Source organism: Melanerpes formicivorus, unplaced genomic scaffold (assembly GCF_026170545.1).
Source record: "Melanerpes formicivorus ecotype bairdi unplaced genomic scaffold, bMelFor1.0.p_v2 SCAF_5, whole genome shotgun sequence".
NCBI lineage: Eukaryota > Metazoa > Chordata > Aves > Piciformes > Picidae > Melanerpes > Melanerpes formicivorus.
Genome location: NW_027142357.1, coordinates 23016371 through 23036981, shown reverse-complemented (window position 1 = coordinate 23036981; position 20611 = coordinate 23016371). Strand labels below are relative to the sequence as shown.

Sequence of the window (20611 nt, the reverse complement as noted above, 5' to 3'; positions counted from 1 at the left end):
GGCCTTGTTTTGTAGCAAAGTATATCCTTCAGATCTGCGCAATGCACTCTCCCTCATGACAGAGTGCTTCAGAATAAATTGCAGGGGGATTATAAAAGCAGCCCTTTACCTGAAGTTGTATGTATTTGCAGACAGTGAAAACCCTGGTCAGATCCCCAAATTTGCTCATAAATATATTAACATCTTGATGCAGGAATTAATTTCAATCTTTTTGACTAGACGATCTCCTAAAGAAACATCCTATGAAAAAACCACTTAAATATGACCTGTTACCATTTTACAGAGCACAGCCTCCAAATAGCTGGTAAAGACACCCAGATGGTGTTTGGCCTATGTATTTTAGTCAGACGGTTGATTTTCCCCTTGGTAGGTTTGTAATGCTCAAGAAAACATTTTGCCCATCTATCTGCATTTGAGTAGAATGCAAAGTGACTAATAGATAAATAATCCGTGTGAAAGTAAATAGCCTTAAAGTAAACTGCCTTCACATTCCATTGATCAGCTCAGTCAGCAAACTTTTCTATATTGCCACTAATGTTCTAAATATTTTTGAGAGAAACATGCCAGAAGTATAGAGTATTTCCATTTCTGTCTCACAGAAGGTCATTATAAACTCCTCCTTGAATTGATATTGATCCTTCAGCTTGCAGAAATATTTCTTCAATTTGTTTTACCTTTTTTTTTGCCACAGGAATTGTTACTGAAGGAACAAGGAAGAAAATGAGCTGTTGTGGAACAGGATCCACGCATTAAAATACAATGTAAAGCATGTGCAGTGATAGGTTGACACAGCAAATGCTCTTTAACGATTTTGGGTTCCTTAAAATCCAGAGCTGTACCAACAGCCAGGAGGCACCAGACAACTACTTGGGTATTTCTGTGGTGGAAGCCTCCAGCTTTGCCCAATTGTAAAAGACAGCAAATGGCTTTCTACCATGGAAATGTCAAAGACCAGCAAAGATTTCATCCTGAAGACACCATTAGAACATATTTTGTCTCTCTTCTCAAAAGCAATCCTAACCTTTGGAATTTGCTCATGTTCAGGATTGTGCTTCAGCCCCTCACTGACATTCCTTGAAAAGAAGGTTGTGGAGAGGGGTGAAGGACTAGTAGCACACCAAAATCTGCTCACTAGGGAGAAAACAGGGGCTGTATATGGGGGAATGGAGGAAAGCAGTAAATGGGACAGGACACAGCATGGGGTTCAGCTAGCTTAGCCCCTCCAAACTGGGAGAAATTCTGACAAAAAGAGTGGCCAGAAACCACTTGGAGAAGGGCTGAGATGCCTCCTGTCTACCTGCTCCAGCTCTCACCATATTCAACAGGCATCCTTCTAGAGCAATGCCAAGGACAGGTGCCAGTAAGGAAAAATGTGGGGAACAATTAGCTCTGTTTTCCTCTCCTTTGTGTTGCTGCAAGAAGGGTGAGGTTTTCTGCTTCTGCTGCCCCAAAGCTGAATTGAGCCCTGGAGAGAACGAGCCTGCATGTGTGTGTGTGTGCATGCTTGTGGAACCTGCATTTTCACACTATCTCAGTTTCTGCCTGCTTCTCACTTTGGTTAACATTTGAAAAATCAATTTCCCAGAGTGACTTTTTAAAGAGGATGATTTAAAGCTGGAAGCCAAAGGGACCAGCTACAATTTTGTTTGCTTTTGGTTTTGCTACCGGATAAAAAGAGGGGAAAAAACACACTAGAGGGTAGATTTCATTTTACCATCAGCAAAAAACAATAAAAATAAATCTGTTAGGAATATGGTTAGGAGAAACAGCTAACAATAGTTGGTTTATCAAAACTTGTCTGAGCCTTTCAAATGAGCACAGCTCAATGGCAGATATGAAACGCATGGTCTATGACAGAAATTGGGTCAGTGGTCTGCAAAAGTGTACTTGCCAGTGTGATCAGTGTGAACCTACAGCTAATAGGGACATTGGGATCTCCCAGATATGAGGATGGTTGAATGACCAGTGTGAAGAAGCAGCCTTGGAGGTTTTGGGAAAGCAGAAAGACTGGGTCATAACAAAGACCATAGACTGTAATTTCTGTTGAAAAGAAAAAGAAACAAGAAATAAAACCAAACCAAACCAAACAAAAACCCTAAAACCAAAACAACAAAAGCAGGCGATGTACTTAAGTCTTACTTTCTATCTCCTTAATGAAAGGCACTGTTTTTAAAATGTTATTTTTATGCTTGAAACATAAAGTTTTAGATAGACAAAATGTTTGCCAGGAATCCATCTTAAATTAGATTTTGGTTTACTTGCTCTGTTTTTAGCATGTTCTATCTATCTATCTATATATATATCTTAAAAAAAAATAAAAGGAAACTAATAAACAATAGTCATAACTTTCCAGCAATATCACAAAATCCCTCATTAGCTTTGTGAATGCTAAATGTCTCCATTGATTTAACAAAACGGAAAAGGTCTGTACAATTTTTGAGAAGACAAACATTACCTAATAACAGATTGGTATCTCTCTTCTTGGGGCTTTTCAGTGCATTTATTTAATGGTTTTGAATGTACATTACTCAACAGAAACATTAAATGCCAGTGCTTTGCAACAGTTTTGTTACTGTCTCTTTAAAGTAAACAAACAAAAAATACATTCAAAAAAGCAAGGTTCTTTTCTTCATCTGATGGCAGAAGCTTTGGGCAGCTGCAACATGCACTGCTCCTGCTCAGAGACATTACCCAACATCAGTCAGCTGTCACCAAGAGTTGCACAGAAAGCATTAAAGGATAAAAAAAATTGGGGTGGGGAGGTGGGGAGAACTGAGCAAAATGCCACACATGCCAGATAGTCTTTCCAGAAGGAAGACACCAGAATATGTATATTTGGAGGAGGGAAAAAAAACAGAGGGGGGGGGTAAGGGGTGGGGGGGGGAGGGGGGGAGTGGGTAAAGAGCACTAACACAGGAAAAAATTTGACTTCAGGGGAAAAATAGCAGCTCTCTGAAACTTGTTTAGCAGGTTTGCATTCCTAATGTAATCTGACTTTTGTGTTGGTTTTTGCCCTATTTCTTACTTTGCTTTCCAAGAGAAATGTAACAAAACTGAGGTAGAAATAATGGTGGGCACACTCCAGCCTGGAAGATTTCTAATGGATGCTAAATGAAGATTGCATTAAGGACAATGGAGCCGTACATACACAGTAAAAACTCATCTTGCAGTTTGGGAAAGGAAATAAACGTACTTTGAGGGTTCAGTTTTGCTTTGTTATTTTCACTGTTTGTTTGGTCACAGTCCACTGCATTGCTATAAACAGCTCTGCAACCCATAGCTCTGCCAGCGACCTACACTGATCCCACTCTCTACAGTTTCACCAAAATAACCTCAAAACTATGACTAGAGCTGCACAATGAAGACCAGCAGTCACAGATTAAGGTAATTTGCCTCTTGGAGTCCTACCAAATTTTACGTTTGACTGTTTCAGATGCAAACATAAAGCGATTAAGTGGCTCTTTTCAGATCTATGCACCTTCTAAAAAACTGTATCACACAATTACCAAGGAGCAATATGCTGAAAACTCTTTACAGTTTACTGACAAGAAAAATTGTTCTGCTCTGGCTTGATCTGACAAATTGGCAAAAGAACTATTTCTGAACACTGGGAAATCCCTCTGCTTCTATTTCTAAAAAAACTGTAAAGCTTCAGTCATATTACACTTTAGTTTTTTTCCTGGATACATTCAAAGTAATTTTCCTTGCCATTTTCCAATTGTTGAGGTAAACATACATATTTAATATAAAGTAACATTGAAGCCTAGCCTATAACTCTCAGCAGTACATAGTGCTTTCAACACATTCCTTTGAGGTACTGTACAAATCACAATCACTTTCCTGAGTTTTTGCAGACAGAACATTAAAAGAAATGAACTGCAGAAATTAAGGTCCAGATTACCATTACCCTGTTTTACCTGTTCTTAGTTTAACACCACAGAACAGACAGGATTGAGGAATACTGTTGCTCTTAGAATAGCAAAAATCTGGTTCTCTGTCGCAACACAACCGTTCATCTCTTTAGTCCAATAATGTTTGAAGTTAAAGCTCTTTATATTAGCACATGCCACCAATGTAATTGTGAGGCAAACAAAAAATAAAGCACCACTTCAGGCACTTGACAGCAACTAAATCTCAAGAACAGCAGAATGGAATCAACACACAGGGTTCATGTCCTTCTGAAATCAACCCCCTTGCACCTTGCTCCTTGGTGAGTATTGTCTAGCTTGAACAGAACTGAGCATCAACATGCGCTTTCTGTCATGTGTGGCTTTTTCAGATCAGCAGCTCTTGTTTGATGCACTTTTCCTTCAAGTCTACCCTGGCTCTTTAGAGCCAAGGTAAATTGTAGTCTTCCCAGTACCCTTTGCAATTTTATCACTACTGAAAAGGGTTCTCTACCCTACGTAGCAGGTTCTGTGTGTGCCAACATTCATTACTTTTCTCTTTTAAGTAGTATCACTGACTGCAACCAAACATTTTGTTCCATTCAACGTATGTATCAAGCTCTTTTTGAGATATGCTAGGCTGTATCTTGCAGAAAGCATTTTCAAAGTCTTGATATGTAACTGGCCTCAACTGGCTGGGCATAATGGCTGAAAGGTCTGTGGCTGGCATGGCGTGGAGTGGACCCACCACGGCTTCCTGACACAAATGAGCCACATCTAGTCCAGAAAAGCCTTCTGTGCGCTGGACAAGCAGTGCAACCTCCTTGTCATTGAGACAGTAATTGTGCTGTGAGAGCAGTTGTACTATTATCTGGTGTCTCGCTGTGCTGTCAGGAAGTGGGATTAAAAGTCGTTTCATGAAGTACCTTCGAAGAGATTCATCAATTTCTTCCGGTTTACTTGTGGCGCAAATTACTACTATTTGGTCCTCAGCAGAAGTCAGTACAGTGTCTAACTGCATAAGGAATTCGGTTCTCATCCGACTTACTGGACTGTGTTCTTCGCTCACTTGAGAGGAAAGGAGCATATCAATGTCACTAACAAAAATCACCGAGGGTTGGCGACACCTTGCCACAAGGAAGGAGGCATGGACAATTTTTTCTCCTTCCCCTAACCACTTTGTGACAAGGCCAGAGCCAGTGATTTTGAAAAACGTGGCCCCCAGCTGACTAGCTATACATCTGCTCATTAACGTTTTGCCTGTTCCCCGAGGTCCAAATAAAAGGATGCTCCGAGGTAGAGCAGTCAGTCCATTGAATGCATCTGACCTCAATACTGGCCATAAAACCTCCTCCTTAATGACGGCCTTTACTAGATCTAGGCCAGCGATGTCGCTCCAGTCCACGGGAGGTCCTTGGTTGATAATCTCATTGGTAACAAGGTCAATGAGGTGTGTGTCAGTATTCTTCAGTTGCTCGTCCACAGAGTGGTTGGATGAGGTAGCTGCACGAAGTCCCGGGCCTTGCATTGGGTGAGGGAGGAGCTGCCTGTGCTCATCACCATGCTCACTCATTACTGGGGAGGTATACTTCCCAAACGAGTCACTTGATCTCGAACCCAGTGAGTTTTTAGCAGTACTGTAGGATGGGGGTGTTAGAGCCCTACTGGACTGGCTGCTGAATTTCCTTTGCTGTTCAGAGGACATTAGTTGCTTTGTTGGCTTAAATGCTAAGGATGATGTTTCAGCACTTCTGTCAAAACCATTCCCCCTGTTTGCATTTGAAATGCTGTTGTCGGGCATTCGATACATGGGACTCTGTGTAGATCTCTGTTGGCCATAGCTGTAATTTCCATAACTGGAGTCCATATCTCCTTGCCCTGCCATGTAGAAAGCTTTCCTTTTGAGAGAGCTGGTGGAACTGTTTGTCAGGGCAGATGGTGCAATGGGTGTCAGACCATGGCCCTGGTAGGAGTAGCTGGGGACAGTGGTTGGGGGCAGAGGGGTTGGAGCAGGGATTCCTGAAGGCAGGTATGCAGAGGGTGGTGGGGCGCCCCCAGGACTGTACCCAGGGCCAACAGCAGTTTGAGGAGGATAACTGGCAGAAGGGTAGCTGTAACTGGAGAGGTTAGAGGTCCCGTTGTAGCCAGGGACAAGGGCTGGTGGTGGTGGTGGTGGTTGTAAAAGTCCCGAGCTATGCAGGGGGGATGGATGTGGGGATGGAAGTGCAGGTGCTGGCTGGCCACTGTAACTGGTATGCAAGTATGAGCCATTGTATCCTGTGGCATATTCCTGAGATGGGAGCCCTGAATGAAGACTGGGAACTGTGTGACTTCCACAGGTGCTGCTGGAGTAACTGGGTTCGGCCAGGTTACTGGCCACCCCAGGAGAGCTCCCAATGCTGGCCGAGACATCTGCGGGAGGAAGGGCTGCACTTACCCCAGCTTTGCTGGCAGTGATAACGTCTGGGACACAGTTCATGGGATAGACGCTCTCTGAATTCAGCGATGGCTGCCAGGGCTCACTTTCATTCTTCCGACCATTTACCAGCCCCGAGGGAGCTTCAGAGTAATTGCTGAGGATGGGCCGCTCAGCTGGGCCTTCCAAAATACCAGAATATTTTTCTGCATACTTTTTCAGAAGATTGGAGGCAGTCAGAGCCGAGATGTCATCATTGGCCCAGGCATACTGGTAGGTGCGCTGCAGGTGCCCTCGGTAGGCTTCCACCTTGTGTGCAGGGGACCGGGTGGTTGAAGTGATATCAAAGTGCTGTTCTGGCCACTGGGCATGCTCCGGCGTCCACTGCATCTTCAAGCCTAGGGCAGCAGGAAAAAATGAAGTTAACAGTGAGCTTGGCCTTTTTCAGATGCTTTTAAATGAGTTCTCAAATGTACTGTCTGCGAACTTCTTTGGCTCCTCTGAAACACTGTGCTTAACACCACAAATCCTTATGGAAAGAAAATGCATTGCCCTTATGAAACAGTATAAGCTGCTTGGTTTATTGCAGGCACATACAAATGGAGCCCCATTTTTTGCCAATTCAATAGGGAGTTATTGCTAATTTGAGAAAATACAGGTAATGCCAGATTTCTCAAAGTAATTAAATAAGACTCAATACATTTTAAATACTCTGTCGGTAGATTTACTGCTCACATATAAGGCATCCAACTGCTCTGTCCTCTCTCATCACTGTTTCAGTTTTATATTTTAACCAATATAAAAATATGAGACACAGCTGACAGATCACATCTAGGACACCTCTCTTATTTGGTACTGAACACCTAGTTAGCACAGTATAATGCACCCTGCGCAGAACAATATGACACAGACATAGCAGGTCATTCCATAATCCAACTCTCATCTAAAGTGGTCCACGACAGTTTCAAATCTGCTTCGTGGAGTGCAGCAAAGCAATCTCCCAGGCAGCGCTCCGTCGCTTTCATCACACAAAGCCTACAACTCGGTATGAATTACAACTGGCTCCTTTCTGCCTCTCAGTTCTGTTGTTGAGGCTCTGGAAAAAAAAAACAAGCATGACTTGTCTGTCGGTCTCCTTGCTTGCTCTCTCTTCTCCCCCACCCCTGCCGCCTCACAGCCTCCAGGGTACAAAGAAAGAGGGTTGTGGAAAAAAAAATAAAAACAACAACCAAAAAAAGAGGGGGAAAAAAAACCCAAGAAAAACAAAGAAATGAAACCAAGTCCTTAAAGTTCTGTGCCTTCCACAGCTGGCTATAAAAAAACCACCCAATCAATTAAAAAAAACCACTCAAACCAAAACCAAACAACCCCAAACAACATGTAATTTTAAAGCAATTAATCTTGTAAATAATGTGATGTGCATTGTCCCCCCTCCTTGTAATCCACCACGTGCAATTGCAAGAGCAATTTGCAAGCATGAAGATAACCCTCTCCAACTCGTACCTATGCATGGTAGTGACATGGCTGATTTTTGCACAGCTGTATCAAATGGACCTCCTTAATCTCTCTCGCATTACCAAAAGTGATTTTTGCAAACAGTCTTGTGCCCTCTGGCACAGATTCTCTGATAAGGAGGAGGCCTAGTCGAAATGAAGCATCTGTGGCACTAGCTCCCCCCTGAATTACTGGCAGTCTATTTTGACAGCTTCTACCCCCTCCTGTTTTTCTCCCCAACCCCTTTAGCTCTTCATTGCCTGACTCTGGCATCTGACATGGCCAGCTTAGCCTCGCTGAGCTAAACCTAACACAACACACAGTTTGGTAACAGAATGGCATGTTTATTCCCTTCTGACTCCCTCTTCCTTGTTTGCAAAACCACTGCACCAGACACTGGAAGTTAATTAGCAGGATGATGCTGTGCTAATTGTGTTAATTTACAAGGTTTTAGTCAAAGAGAATCATGCCAGGGCTGGCACTGCTGTCATGCTTCTGACTTAATGATTAAGAAATACTGAAAACAAGGTGGGAAGGATTGCAGTAATTACACAATAAATGAATAAAGCAACAGATTCATTTGCAATTATATTTTATTGCACTTGCACTCATTTGCATTTGGATTCTTAATTTTTATTTTTTCATTCATGTATTTGCAAATCACCAAATAATTTAAATTTAGCCTGAAAACTGCAAAGTACCTCTAATGAGCCTTATATTGTATCAGTACAAGTACTGCAGTTCTTAGCCCATGTGACCATACCATTGATTGTTGTGGGTTTTTTTTTCTAAGCGTTCTCTTTCTTTATCAATTTTCAAACACTTTGACAACTTGCAAAAAATGCCTGTTAACAATTATACAATTATCCTATAAAAGTTAATTCAGAGAAGAGCTTTTGACAAACACAGCTTTGAGACTGAGTTTTTGGCAGATTTCTTTCTTTCATTCAGCATTAATGCAATCTTTTTTGCTAATTGTTTCTGATGTGGGGGGTAAATACATCGTGAAATTGGGTGAAATTACAGAACTCATAGGGAAAAAAAAAACACAACTGTAATTTTAATGATAATCTATCAGAAGCTTTTCAGAAATCATACTTCATTAAATTTCAGTCACAAATCTGAAGAGCAAATCACCAAGAGCCAATTGCAAGTAATTGGTATTTTAAATTCTTCTAATGTCATTATATTTACTTCAAGTTTTTCTAAAAGGAAAGAATATGAATGTCCCTGTAACGTGGAACTGCTTAACAGACAGGAGTTCACTACTCTTGATTTTAAAAAATTACCAAACAAAACAAAGAAACAAAACCTATTCATGTTCTGAAACAAAGTTGCCCAAACACAGCTAGCTTCCCTTAGAGAGATGTAAAAGTAGTTAAGAAATTGATATTTCACTAGGTACTGATGAATGAATGCCTTGAGAAAGACGCTCTGCGAAGAACGCACTAAAGCATCAGTGAAACTTTTGAAAATTAAGGTAAACCAGGCATGGATGCAGCAAAGACTCTGGCTGGGCTGGTATTGTACTGTAGTTAATGAACATGCTTTTGACACATTGTCTTCCATTGCTTGTAAGAGGAAGACTATTCAATTAAAAAAGATAAAGGAATGCACCAGGTCAGAGCACAACAACATATATCATACACTACCCACTTAGCAAGCTTTTCAAAATATCTTTCACAAATACTTAAAAAATTTCATCAGCTGGTCTTTATTATTTAAAATGGATCATGTGCTTTTAAAATAATTCTATTTCTAATCACAGTGGGGAGATATATCTAGATAGTGTAAAAATTCAATTATTTGAATTTCATTTGTCTAGATTAATTTATTTTCCTTATTATGAGGCTGCAAAAGAATGTCAGAAAATCAGAATTATCCATTTTAAGAGGAGAGGGGAAATCACATCATTAGCATTCTTTATTTGGAGTAATTGCTAGATAGACCAGTAGTTTCACATTGTCATGCTATCTTTGGATATGCTCACTGCACAATAATTGAAAGTTTATTTATCGATGCATATTAAATACCAATGCATTTAACAAAGCCTGTAAAGGCAGGATTAGGCTTTGATTAGGTAAGCTTAAGAGAACAGGACTGTTCTCATCCCATGAAACATGAGCATTTATTCCAGCACATTGCAATCATTAGTGTTATTTGGAAGCATAGGTTAATAGTTAACCATAAGCATATTTTTTGCATTAGTAAGCAGTGAAGAAATCTGTATTTACATGGAGTCCACTGGAATGGTCTGGACTAGGAGCACAAAGAGCCATTTCCTCAATTTTCTATTAACTGAAAAAGTAGAAAACTTTTCCCAGGTTTGTCACTGTTTGTTAACAGTTCAGTAATTGTGTGACAGAAATCAAATGTCTGATTTAGGAAGGGAAAAAAAAAAAAAAAAAAGAAGAAGAAATTGTAGTTTTGTTTTAATTATGCAAACACTTCCTGACGGGCCACCCCTCCCTCTCCCCCCATTGCTTAATGTTTGCAGCCACTTCCTCTCCGTATTTTAAATTGCTTTTTATTACTTGCTTTTGGCTTGAGTTGATACACCTTCCTGCATTGCTTTTGTTAGGAACCCAAATGCTGATATAAACACCTAAACCCATGTAAATAAGGAAATATTTAGTGGTTGGATTTTTCATCTTTTTAGCATAATTGTAACTCAGACATAAATCACAGTCCTGCCAATAGTGTATTTCCTTGTAACTTTCTGAAAATCCAGCAGTAACACAAAGCTGAATGTATTTTTCAAAAAAAAAAAATCATTGCTAACTTAGGAATTCTCTGAGCTATCGACATTTCTGAACTGTGTAAACTGTGCTTCTATGGGCTATAAAAGGCAAAAGGAAAGCATTCTGCTCTTTAAGTACAGGTATGCACTTATCAGAGAATTGCTTTTAAGACAGATTTAATACATTTTATAGGAAAGGCAGTGTAGGCTTTTTTAACAGAATTTATTTTCCCTTGTCCAGACAGCCTTGCTATACATCCCTACTCCACAATTCTTTCACTTGGATCTATCTGACTTACATTTAAAGTAATTATATTAAACAATTTCATTATTCAATTACTTTGAACCAAGTCTTTGACCATATTTTTCCTTTTCTAATTTGGCACACTTAGCTTGAAAATGCAAAATCAAATACATAATACTTCATCAGTTTCACATACAATAATTCCATATGGTAGAAATCTACTTACATATTCAGATTTATGAATTAAAATAAGTAAAACAAAAAAAGGAGAGAATGACAGAGTTAGGAAAAAAATAACATTGCAATCTGGATGCATAAAGGAACAAGCAATATTCTAAAGATCCTAGATGTCCAGTGGGGCCTGATCCTGCTTGGAGCTCAAATGAGTTTCTGCATACAAAGAACCCTCCTCCACTGCTGCTCTTCGTGGCAGGTCAAGTTGCTCTGTCCCTGACAGGATTATATCTGTTACAGAAGATAAAAATAAATAACTAGCCTTTCCTTCTAATTTAAATGAAAGGATTTCTTTTGAAAACAGACATGGAAAAGTCCAGACCACTAGCTAGGCAAAAACATAACAAAGGATTTACAGTGTTCTGCAGACAAGTCCAGATGATGATAACCCACTTTCCAACTAATGAACTTGGTTAGCAATGGTCTACTTTAAGACAAAAGGTGCTGGGACTTTAGTAAGCATCTCATCTATTCACATTTTTAATAAAATAATCAAGGTGAAACAAAGTCATGTGCAGCTGAGGATTTCTGAACATACTGGCAGAGGTTGCACTGATCTTCCAGAGATGCTGGGGAACAAAAGCTAAATGACACGAAGCTACGAGGACACAAAGAACAAGAAAGAGAGCAGCACACCAACCTTCCCAAGCAGCTACCAAAACTTCAGTTTGGATCAGGTACCTCCAAAGGTTCCTTCAACATACTTCAGGCAAAAGAAAATAATTTTCCTGTTGTCTCTCTGTTCTGCTCATCCCTGCAGTACCCTAGGTCCTATCTAGCACAGGTCTAGAGGTTTCTCTGTAAAAATCAGTAGGTTCTTAACTTTAGGCATGTGGTCAAATGCAATTTGAGCAACTGCTTAATGCACTGTTGAAAAGGGGTAGACTGTACCAGGGGCAAACAAGTAAATAAGATAGTTCTGGTATGGGTACAGAACAGACTTGTAGGAGCACATTGTTGCCTGGGAGGCAACAACTCCAAAACCACAGCTCTGAGTACCACAAATCCTCTTCCCTCCAGACTTCTGAGTGGATGTGAAATTCTTAGCTTTGAATTGAATACACATTTAGTCAAAGACTCCAAAAGCTGTCCCTGCTCAGTGAACTGCTACTCCCAGCCCTGTCTCCAATTACACAAGATAACTGAGTATTTACACAATGGATCATAATTATTTTAGCCAAGGGACTGCTTCTTGGGGACATGCAAAGACCAGTTCTGCCAAAACAGCTATCAACTTAAACAGACACTTCACTGAAAGCATGTCAGGATTCCTCATACTTCAGTGGGAGCTGAAGGTGTTAGTACCTTGAGGATCAGGCCCTACATCCATATTTTAAAATCTTTCTGAAGCATGGGACAGAGCTGAATGAAAGAGTCAGGCCGTAAGTGCTGTTTGAGATGTAGGACACACGACTCCGTGGGTTTGTGCTAAATCTGACAATACTTTGTAAGACTGTATATGGTTATATGTCCCATAATAATAAAAATTAATTCAAGATAAAACATTTCTTTAACACTCCAATTTTTATTAATAAGCATAATTTCAGCCGTTTGAAGATAGTGCAACTGATCTCCCTTAATTGGAAACAGGAGGGATTTTGAAGAGTGGATTGAGCTAATTATGTTTTGCAGGGAAAAAGAAAAAAAAAGGAAAGAAAATTATTTCCACATTTATTTTCTAATTACTCTGTGAAGACCTCTGCTCCAGTCCATGAGGAACTCCTTTGACGTCAAAGGACTTGGTGGGAGGATGAATCTCGAACTGAACACCCCAGTTGTATGGGCCCAGATTTGGAAGTTTTTTTCAGTAAGTGGCAGCCACAAACTCAAGAAAACAGACCTGGAAAGTGCTCTCAGCACTTTATTGGTAGCGATCTGTTCTTCCTTTTATTATATATACCCTATGAATGCCATGTGCATTAATAGGGGCAAGCTATTGTCAGGCTATTCACCATATGATTCCCATCTATCAAGGAGAATGAAAACAGTTCAATCTTTAAAAGAAACCATTTGAATTCAAGTAATATTGAGGAGTGCATATATGTCAACATCACTTAAAGATAAAATCAACAAGAAAAATTAAACGTATTTTAGGAGAGCCTGGACCAGCTAAGAATGAAATTTCAGATGTGGAATACATCACAATTATCTAACTTAAATACTATCAAATGATTATTCCTTTTAAATAACACTTTCACACCTCACAACAGCAATTGGCAATATATTTACAGTAATTAAGTTCTCTCCTTCCAAGCCCCCCTCCCTGCCACTTACATGAAACAGTGCCTTTGACAGTCACTGTTTCTTGCTAAACAGCTTTTAGTAGATCCATCAGTTTCAAAGGCCTTAAGAAACAAAAATAAGGAGGAACAGTAGTCAAGCAAGCAAAAGCAAATTAAGTCCAGAGATGACACTTCCATATTTTTGAAGCAGAAGCAGGTTGGATCTGTAGGCCAACCAAGCAACAGCTGACAAATGATAGGAACTCACTTAGGCATTCCACGCATGGGACCTCACAGGCTTCTGCTGCCCACCTTGGTGGTATTGGTGTCTCTGTGGTAGCAGTCCTTAAGCTAAAAAACATTCTCAGTTCAGGGCTCCACCCTTGCAGCATGATCACATTGATGCTTTATTATTGCATACCCCAAATAAAACCATTTATGCATGCATGTGCCAGAACCCTGCTATATATAAAACTGGTCATATTTATGATTTGTTGTAGTTTATCTTTAAGATATTTTACTATATGGGTCTGCCCTCACTGTACTCAACTGCTTATAATACTTTTTTAAACCAGCTAGAAAAAAATACCAATGAAGACAAAAACTGCAATGAGTTCTCTTTTAACTTATTATGATGCTTCCTTTTCCCAATGCTTTACATTTTTAAGCTGTTTCTATAAAGGACCTACCATATTTTGCCTATGCCAAACAAATAAGATCATGATAATTTCCTAGAGAATATTGAAATGAAAAGCAACTGTAAACAAAAGTAAGCATAACTTTATAGAAAAAAAGCCTTTTTGTGGTGCACTGAACACATGCTTCTAGCTACAAAGTCTTTTTAAAAGAATTAATATACCAAATAATGTGCCATTTATGCCTGCACTGCTCCACAGCATACAAAGCTTTCGCAGAAAAGTCCAGAATACTAGCTAGGCAGGATAACAGAACAGAATAATAACAGTAGTGATTCTGAGAATTAAAATATTCACATGGTAAAATATAATCATAAATTAATATGGAGTTTGGCCACTTGGAACAAGTGTTTACGCACATTGCAAATGCAAACCAGTTTAGAACTGAAGTATGATCATGCTCCTATTGAAATGCTTACTTCAAACCTACAATAAATTCCACCAAATGTTTTAGAAGAGCAACAAAATAGCAGAAGTAGGCTTTTCCTTCATTCCTCTTCCAGAAGTGGAGTTTAGGACACATTTACCTTGGAAGAGCATAACACAAATCCTTAAAAGAAGAGGAAATAAAATACACTCAACTGCTTCATCATGTTCCTCATGAAATCAACTGCAGCAGGTGAAATACAGAACCCTGAACTTGTTTTTTACTAAGTTAGAGGCAGAAGGAATGAATTTTCAGCACTAAGGAACTTCATACAGAACATTCAGATCCTAATCCAAACTCTTCCAGGCAAAAAAACCCACTACCTGAAAACATTGGATTATGTAATTTTTTTCCATTTCTGTTGCTAATCGTGATTCAGTACATTGCTTCCTCTTAAGAGGAATTTTTTTCATTCTGACTTAGAATTACAGCCTTGGTTCCTTACTGTACATGAAGTATTTTAAAAACATTTATTTTGTGATTCTTAAATCCATTAAGACAATTTCCTTCATAAGACTACTTCTTTTTGCCAAATGAAGATCATCAGGACATACCACATATGTCCATAGGGACAGCAGAGCTAATGAATATGTATGTTTTATGTCACAACAGAGCACTCCCCTTGTTCTGCAGTATCGACCTTCTCTTATGTGAGTAAATAACAGGTGAGCACTTGTGCATGAGGATAAATGGGGTTAAAACTGCCATAAAGGGACATATTTTATTTGAACAAAGTGGGTGCACGAAAACAGAGATTTAAGTGCATTACTTTTTACATTTTCCAAAATGTTAGAAAGTACCCTTGCTCTAAAACTCAAGACCAAGTTACACAGCAAGTTATTGAAAATACATTTCCCTCCAATTAACAGCAGCAGCAGTGTGTATAAATTCCACTCCATTCTACCTTTTATATATACATATTTTCAGTCACAAGGCTTTTTAATATATATCTATATATGTATGTATGTATGTATGTATTTCATAGCTTTATGTGTAGCAAGAGAAGGTCAATTCCAGAGATGTATCTAACCAGCCCTATTTGCCTAACAAATATGAACACAAAGATCAGTAAGTTTCAAGTAACTGTAGTCAGGTTTGACCCATCACATTCAACTAACAAGTGTGAAAAGGCAAATTTATATGGTCCAATAACACAATGCTCCAGACTACAACCAGGAATACTGCTTTCTTTTTAAAGTGCTTATTTCAAAACCTACCAGTATAGGGGAGGTGTGAACGTTTGCTTTACTGAGATTAGAGTACCTCTGCTAATTAGTTAAATGAGAACAAATACTGATTAAATGTATATATAGAAGCAATCTGAAGCAAAGAAAAAAAAAATCCTTCTTAAAATGACTCCAGAGCATACAAAGCTTTCGCAGAATTTGTTTATGTTATTTATGCATTTCGCTTTTTGGCAATCTGCACATTAATTTTTAATGAAATAGTAAAAGAGATGTTATGTCTCACAGTTCGACAAAAATATTCTATAGCCAGGACTGGGTGGCAGAGTGCATTAATTCAGTGTCCTTCACTCCTGGGACCTGCGTATAATTTAGTCCAGCCTGAAGAAAATAACTTTGATCTGAAGGCTGTGGAAAAAGCTACATATGAAATTAGTTTTGGTGGGTTTAGTGTTGTTTCTTATATACAAGACGACATATGAAGATAAACTGCTTTAGAATGCTCCTTACGTGGCCCAGGATTAAGAGCAGGGAGCTCTTAGCAGAGCTCATCCACTCTCCCCTGTTTTCCCCGTCATACCAGACACACGCCATACACGTTTTTCTCTACTGTAAGCATCAGAGCAGCTTGTGCTGGCAGACGCTGTCTTTCCAAAGAGAATCTCCTGTGCAAAAGGACTGTATTATCAACTCATATCCTTATTTATCTTTTCATTAAAAAACAAAACAACAACAAAACAACAAAAACACAACCAAAAACCCCCAAACAACAGCATCCATATTTCCTCCTCATGGTAGGGAACACCTTAGGTAAGTCATCTGAACTCTACTAATCACGCTTTTGGGGAAAACGGAGCTCCAGCACAGCTCCTTCCCAGGCTTGGCTATATGAGCAGCTGATCCTTCCTTCCCTTCCTACTCCCCTCAAAGGAGAGAAACAAGATTAAAAGCAGAAGCATAACCAAAGAACTGACATCCTAGAAACACTAGGCTCAGCTAAATCTTTTCCCCTACTTAAACCTTTGAATTATTGTGTTCCACAAATTCCAGATTCTTTCCTGTTCATTCAATAAAATGTTATCTGAATTAACTACTGAAAAATAGAACATAAACATTTTTTTTTTTTTTGCATGGTCTTGGTTTGGGACTTACTATATTGTTTCCCGAGTAGTTGAAAAGTGAACTATACAGATAATTCATTTAGCTTGACAAACTGTCTGGGGGAATAAGGTAGAAGGAAAAGGGAATTTTCTATAGACAAATATAGTAATCTCTCTCTCTATATATATATATACACACATATATATGCATATGTATTTATATATTTTACACACATACAGGCACCAGAGAGAGAATGTCTTAACTAAGAAATTTAACTCTGTATATGCTGAAATTTTTAACATATTCCTGGAGAGAGTAAGAAAGGAAACTAGCTTATCATTTTATATGTTGGTACTCCTTTCTGAAAAAGTGCAAAGTTCATCCTGCAACAGGAAAAGTTGAGCCATGTCATGAAACACACAGTATGTCATTGAGAGGGTTCACAGACATTTCAAGGGGCAGACGAGAATAGTGCACTGCCTTTAAAAACAAAAAGAAATGATAGAACCCAACTGATAAAATGTCACATTCCATTGAATCTATCACACAAGTTCAGCCTTTCCTGTAAACAACGTTCAAGAGACAACAAAAATCTAAACCATGCAATAATCATATCAACAACTAGCTGAGCACTGCTAATAGCTTAAATACCAATAAACTGTGTTATTTTTCCTGTAATTTTGTCCATTGTGTTATCATATATGTAGTCACCTAATGATGAGATGGTTTTAAAATTTGCTTCAGGGTACGGAAGTCAAGCTCCACTGATTATCATCTCAAAGCGCACTACAGGCACGCGTTTGTATGGCTGAATAATAGCATTTGTATTTGTATGATGTTCTAAACAACAAAAAATTTGCACTATTTCACTTGATGCTTGATGAAGTACACTGATGAAATTCCTTTCTCTTACAAGACATACAATATATCACAGCTAACTGTAAGTAATGAAAAGATAAAGTAACATCACAAAAAGAGAGATAAAGGGGGTCTTGGTATCAATATGAGATGTCCAGACCCCACAGTTCATGAGTTGGATTCCCCTGTCACTTCTCTGGTTTGAAGTCACATGAACCACTGAAGTTTACAATTTATGGCAAAGGAAATAAATGTTCCCCACCTTTTATTTTATTATTTTAATTTAAAACAACAATTTTGCAGCAGTTAACTGTTAAAATGATATATTTTGTTCACCAGAATTTGGGTTTCATGCCACATGTTTACTAAAAACTAATCACAGAAAATATTTCCTTAAAATCTAAACAGAGAGAGAGTTCTGATATTGCACTTCTTGATGCTGATTTATTCCCTATGTCTAATAAGGTGGCTTTCAAAATCTATTGCATGTGAACTTTCCTAAAATTTGCTGTAAACTGACTAGACAGAAGGTCATTTCAGCCACCCTCTGAGACTCTAGTCCAACATACTGCCTTCAGCAGCACAGCATCTTCCATGCGTGACCCCCTTTTGTCATTTCTCCAAGCATAATTTATTTCAAGGTTTTAGTTACACTCCATCCAATTTTGCATTAAATAATACGATAAAAATGCACCCATATGAATTTAATATTAAAAATGCTACACACTACCAACAGGAACATTAGGATCATACTAAATATTCAGGAACTATCATCTGAAGTTCTTTTTCCATCAACACTTTTCTTTTCATCCTGAATGTGTAAGTAACATAATCACTTCAAAGAAAGCATAACATTGATAGAGTTAAACACTCTTAGCATCAGAAAATTAAGTTCATAAACTAAAGTATTCATGTATTTTATACCAGTAGCGTAAAATTATAGAGCTTTGGTTTAATTTTGAAATTGTTTTACAGTATAACCCTCTCCCCACCCAAGTTGAATTACAAGGTACTGCTGAAAGCTGTGAGAGCTTTGTGATTTCAAGTAAAACCTGTAAGATATGTAAAAGATTTACAGGTAACAATTTAAAGGTGCATTACACTAGTCAAAGGAATGCATAACCTGTGCAAAGGAGGTAGAAGCGAGTAATTTTAATTTTATCTTTTCTTATGGTTTTATACTCTCATGCAAGGGAAGCAGAGGAAACCTAAATATGACCCTATTTAGGTATATTAACTGAAAAGCCTTTGTAGAATTTTTACGTAAACAGGATTGTGCTTCCAATGCTGCCCATCTAGTTTTTTAAATTGGATGGCTACTTGGACAGCTCTCTATTCATTACTGAACTGTGGAAAGGAAACACAGAGGTGGCATTTTCCTTTTAAACCATCTAATGCCTTGTAGCCAGATTCCAAAGCATCAAGGAGAGATTTTTTTTTTTTTGCTAGACAAGCTGTCGTAATTGAAATGAAGTCTAATCAGACTCATTACTGTTTTCAGCAATTTGCACCACCAAAGATGCTTATTAGGTAACAGTGTTTAATAAACCGCTCTTTAGAAAACTACCAGTAATGAGCTCTTAACAGCCAATCTTTAGCGTGAATGTAATGTGAAAAGTGTTCCTAGCGCTGAATAGATTTTCACATTTAGTAGTGTCATAATTAAGCTCAAGGAATTGGTAGCTATGATGATAGATTTACTGCAATATAGACTTTTTTCCCCTCCTAAAAATATATTTGAAAATGCTTGGGATTAAATAATATTTCCAGAACAAATTTTAAAACTGCTTAAAAGGCTGTGCTGGACTAGATTAGCTCTGTAAATGGTACTTAATCAGAGAGCATTTGAGGAATGCACAGAGTACTGTAAGTTGAGTATTATCTACCAAGCATGCATAAAGTTAATTCCACCTAGCTTTGTTTGACTGCTCTTCCATTACTTAACAATTTCCAGTCATTAATATACAAATAATAAATGTTGTTTTCACCAGATGAATGATAATGAACAAAAATGGCCAATAAAACAAGATACTTGAAGAAACACTTGTCATGTCTCCTTGCACATAAACAGCTGAAAATGCTTGAGGAAATATAAAACAAATTAGTTGGTTTGAAAATAAGATTATGGATGTATATGTGTATATTTACTCATACATGTGTATACAACTAATGTTGTTTTCCCTACACATTTCATGTACCACCAACTCCTAATACCTACTTAGCACCAAAAAATCCAAGTTCCTAACGTAAAGAGCACCTCAGCTCTGAAAAGGTACTGTTGGTGACATGTATTACCCATAAAACACAGCCACCTGCACAAGATAAGTTTTTATCAATAGAAAGTTTGATTTAACTAGACATGCACCTCACTGCACTAGGCATATCAATACAACTACCTAACAAATGCTGAAAGAGGGAAAAAAAAATTGCATGTAAATTGCACCTAATTAAATATCACAGAATGTTAGGGGCTGGAAGAGACCTCGAGAGATCACCTAGTCCAATCCCCCTGGCAGAGCAGGATCACCTAGAGCAGCTCACACAGGAACTCATCCAGGCAGGTCTTGAACAAGAGGGAGACTCCACAACCCCTCTGGGGAAGCTATTCCAGCATTCTGTCACCCTCACAGTGAAATAATTCTTCCTCCTGTTTCCATGGAACTTCCTATGCCTCAACTTCCATCCATTGCCCCTTGTCCTGTCATTGGGCATCACCAAGAAGAGCCTGGCTCCATCCTCTTGGCAGTCACCCTTTACGTATTTATGTTTATAAATGTTTATAAATACGTAAAGGGTGAGTGCCAAGAAGATATAAATATCCAGAGCAAATCTTGAGGGATACCCACTGTTCTCCTGATTTAGGCCTGACATAATATTTGAAATTACCAGTAAGAATGACTAAGACTACTTTTCTTTGTCTCTCATTAGGAAAAATACATAGGGGCGCAAATGTTGTTTTGCTTATTAGACATTCTAGGAGAGGAAGTTTGTGTTGGAGGACAAGACATCGGAAAAGAAGTACATAAGGATGAATAATCATAATGAAACCACCAACAAAATGATGAAGACTGATTCTCTTGAACTCAGATTTTTATATCAGAATTCCATC

The 20611-nt window shown here is 38.5% G+C and overlaps 1 protein-coding gene across 2 annotated transcripts in view; it reads right to left on the bottom strand.

Moving 5' to 3' along the window:
- Positions 1-20611, bottom strand: part of FIGN (fidgetin, microtubule severing factor) — a 102827-nt gene that overhangs the window by 1299 nt on the left and 80917 nt on the right. For both annotated transcript variants that reach the window (XM_068138749.1, XM_068138750.1), the window contains one exon: positions 1-6701. This exon is cut by the window's left edge and continues 1299 nt beyond it. In XM_068138749.1, coding sequence (XP_067994850.1) covers positions 4459-6701 — 2243 coding nt within the window. In that variant the 3' untranslated portion in view covers positions 1-4458. The remainder of the gene's footprint in view (positions 6702-20611) is intronic.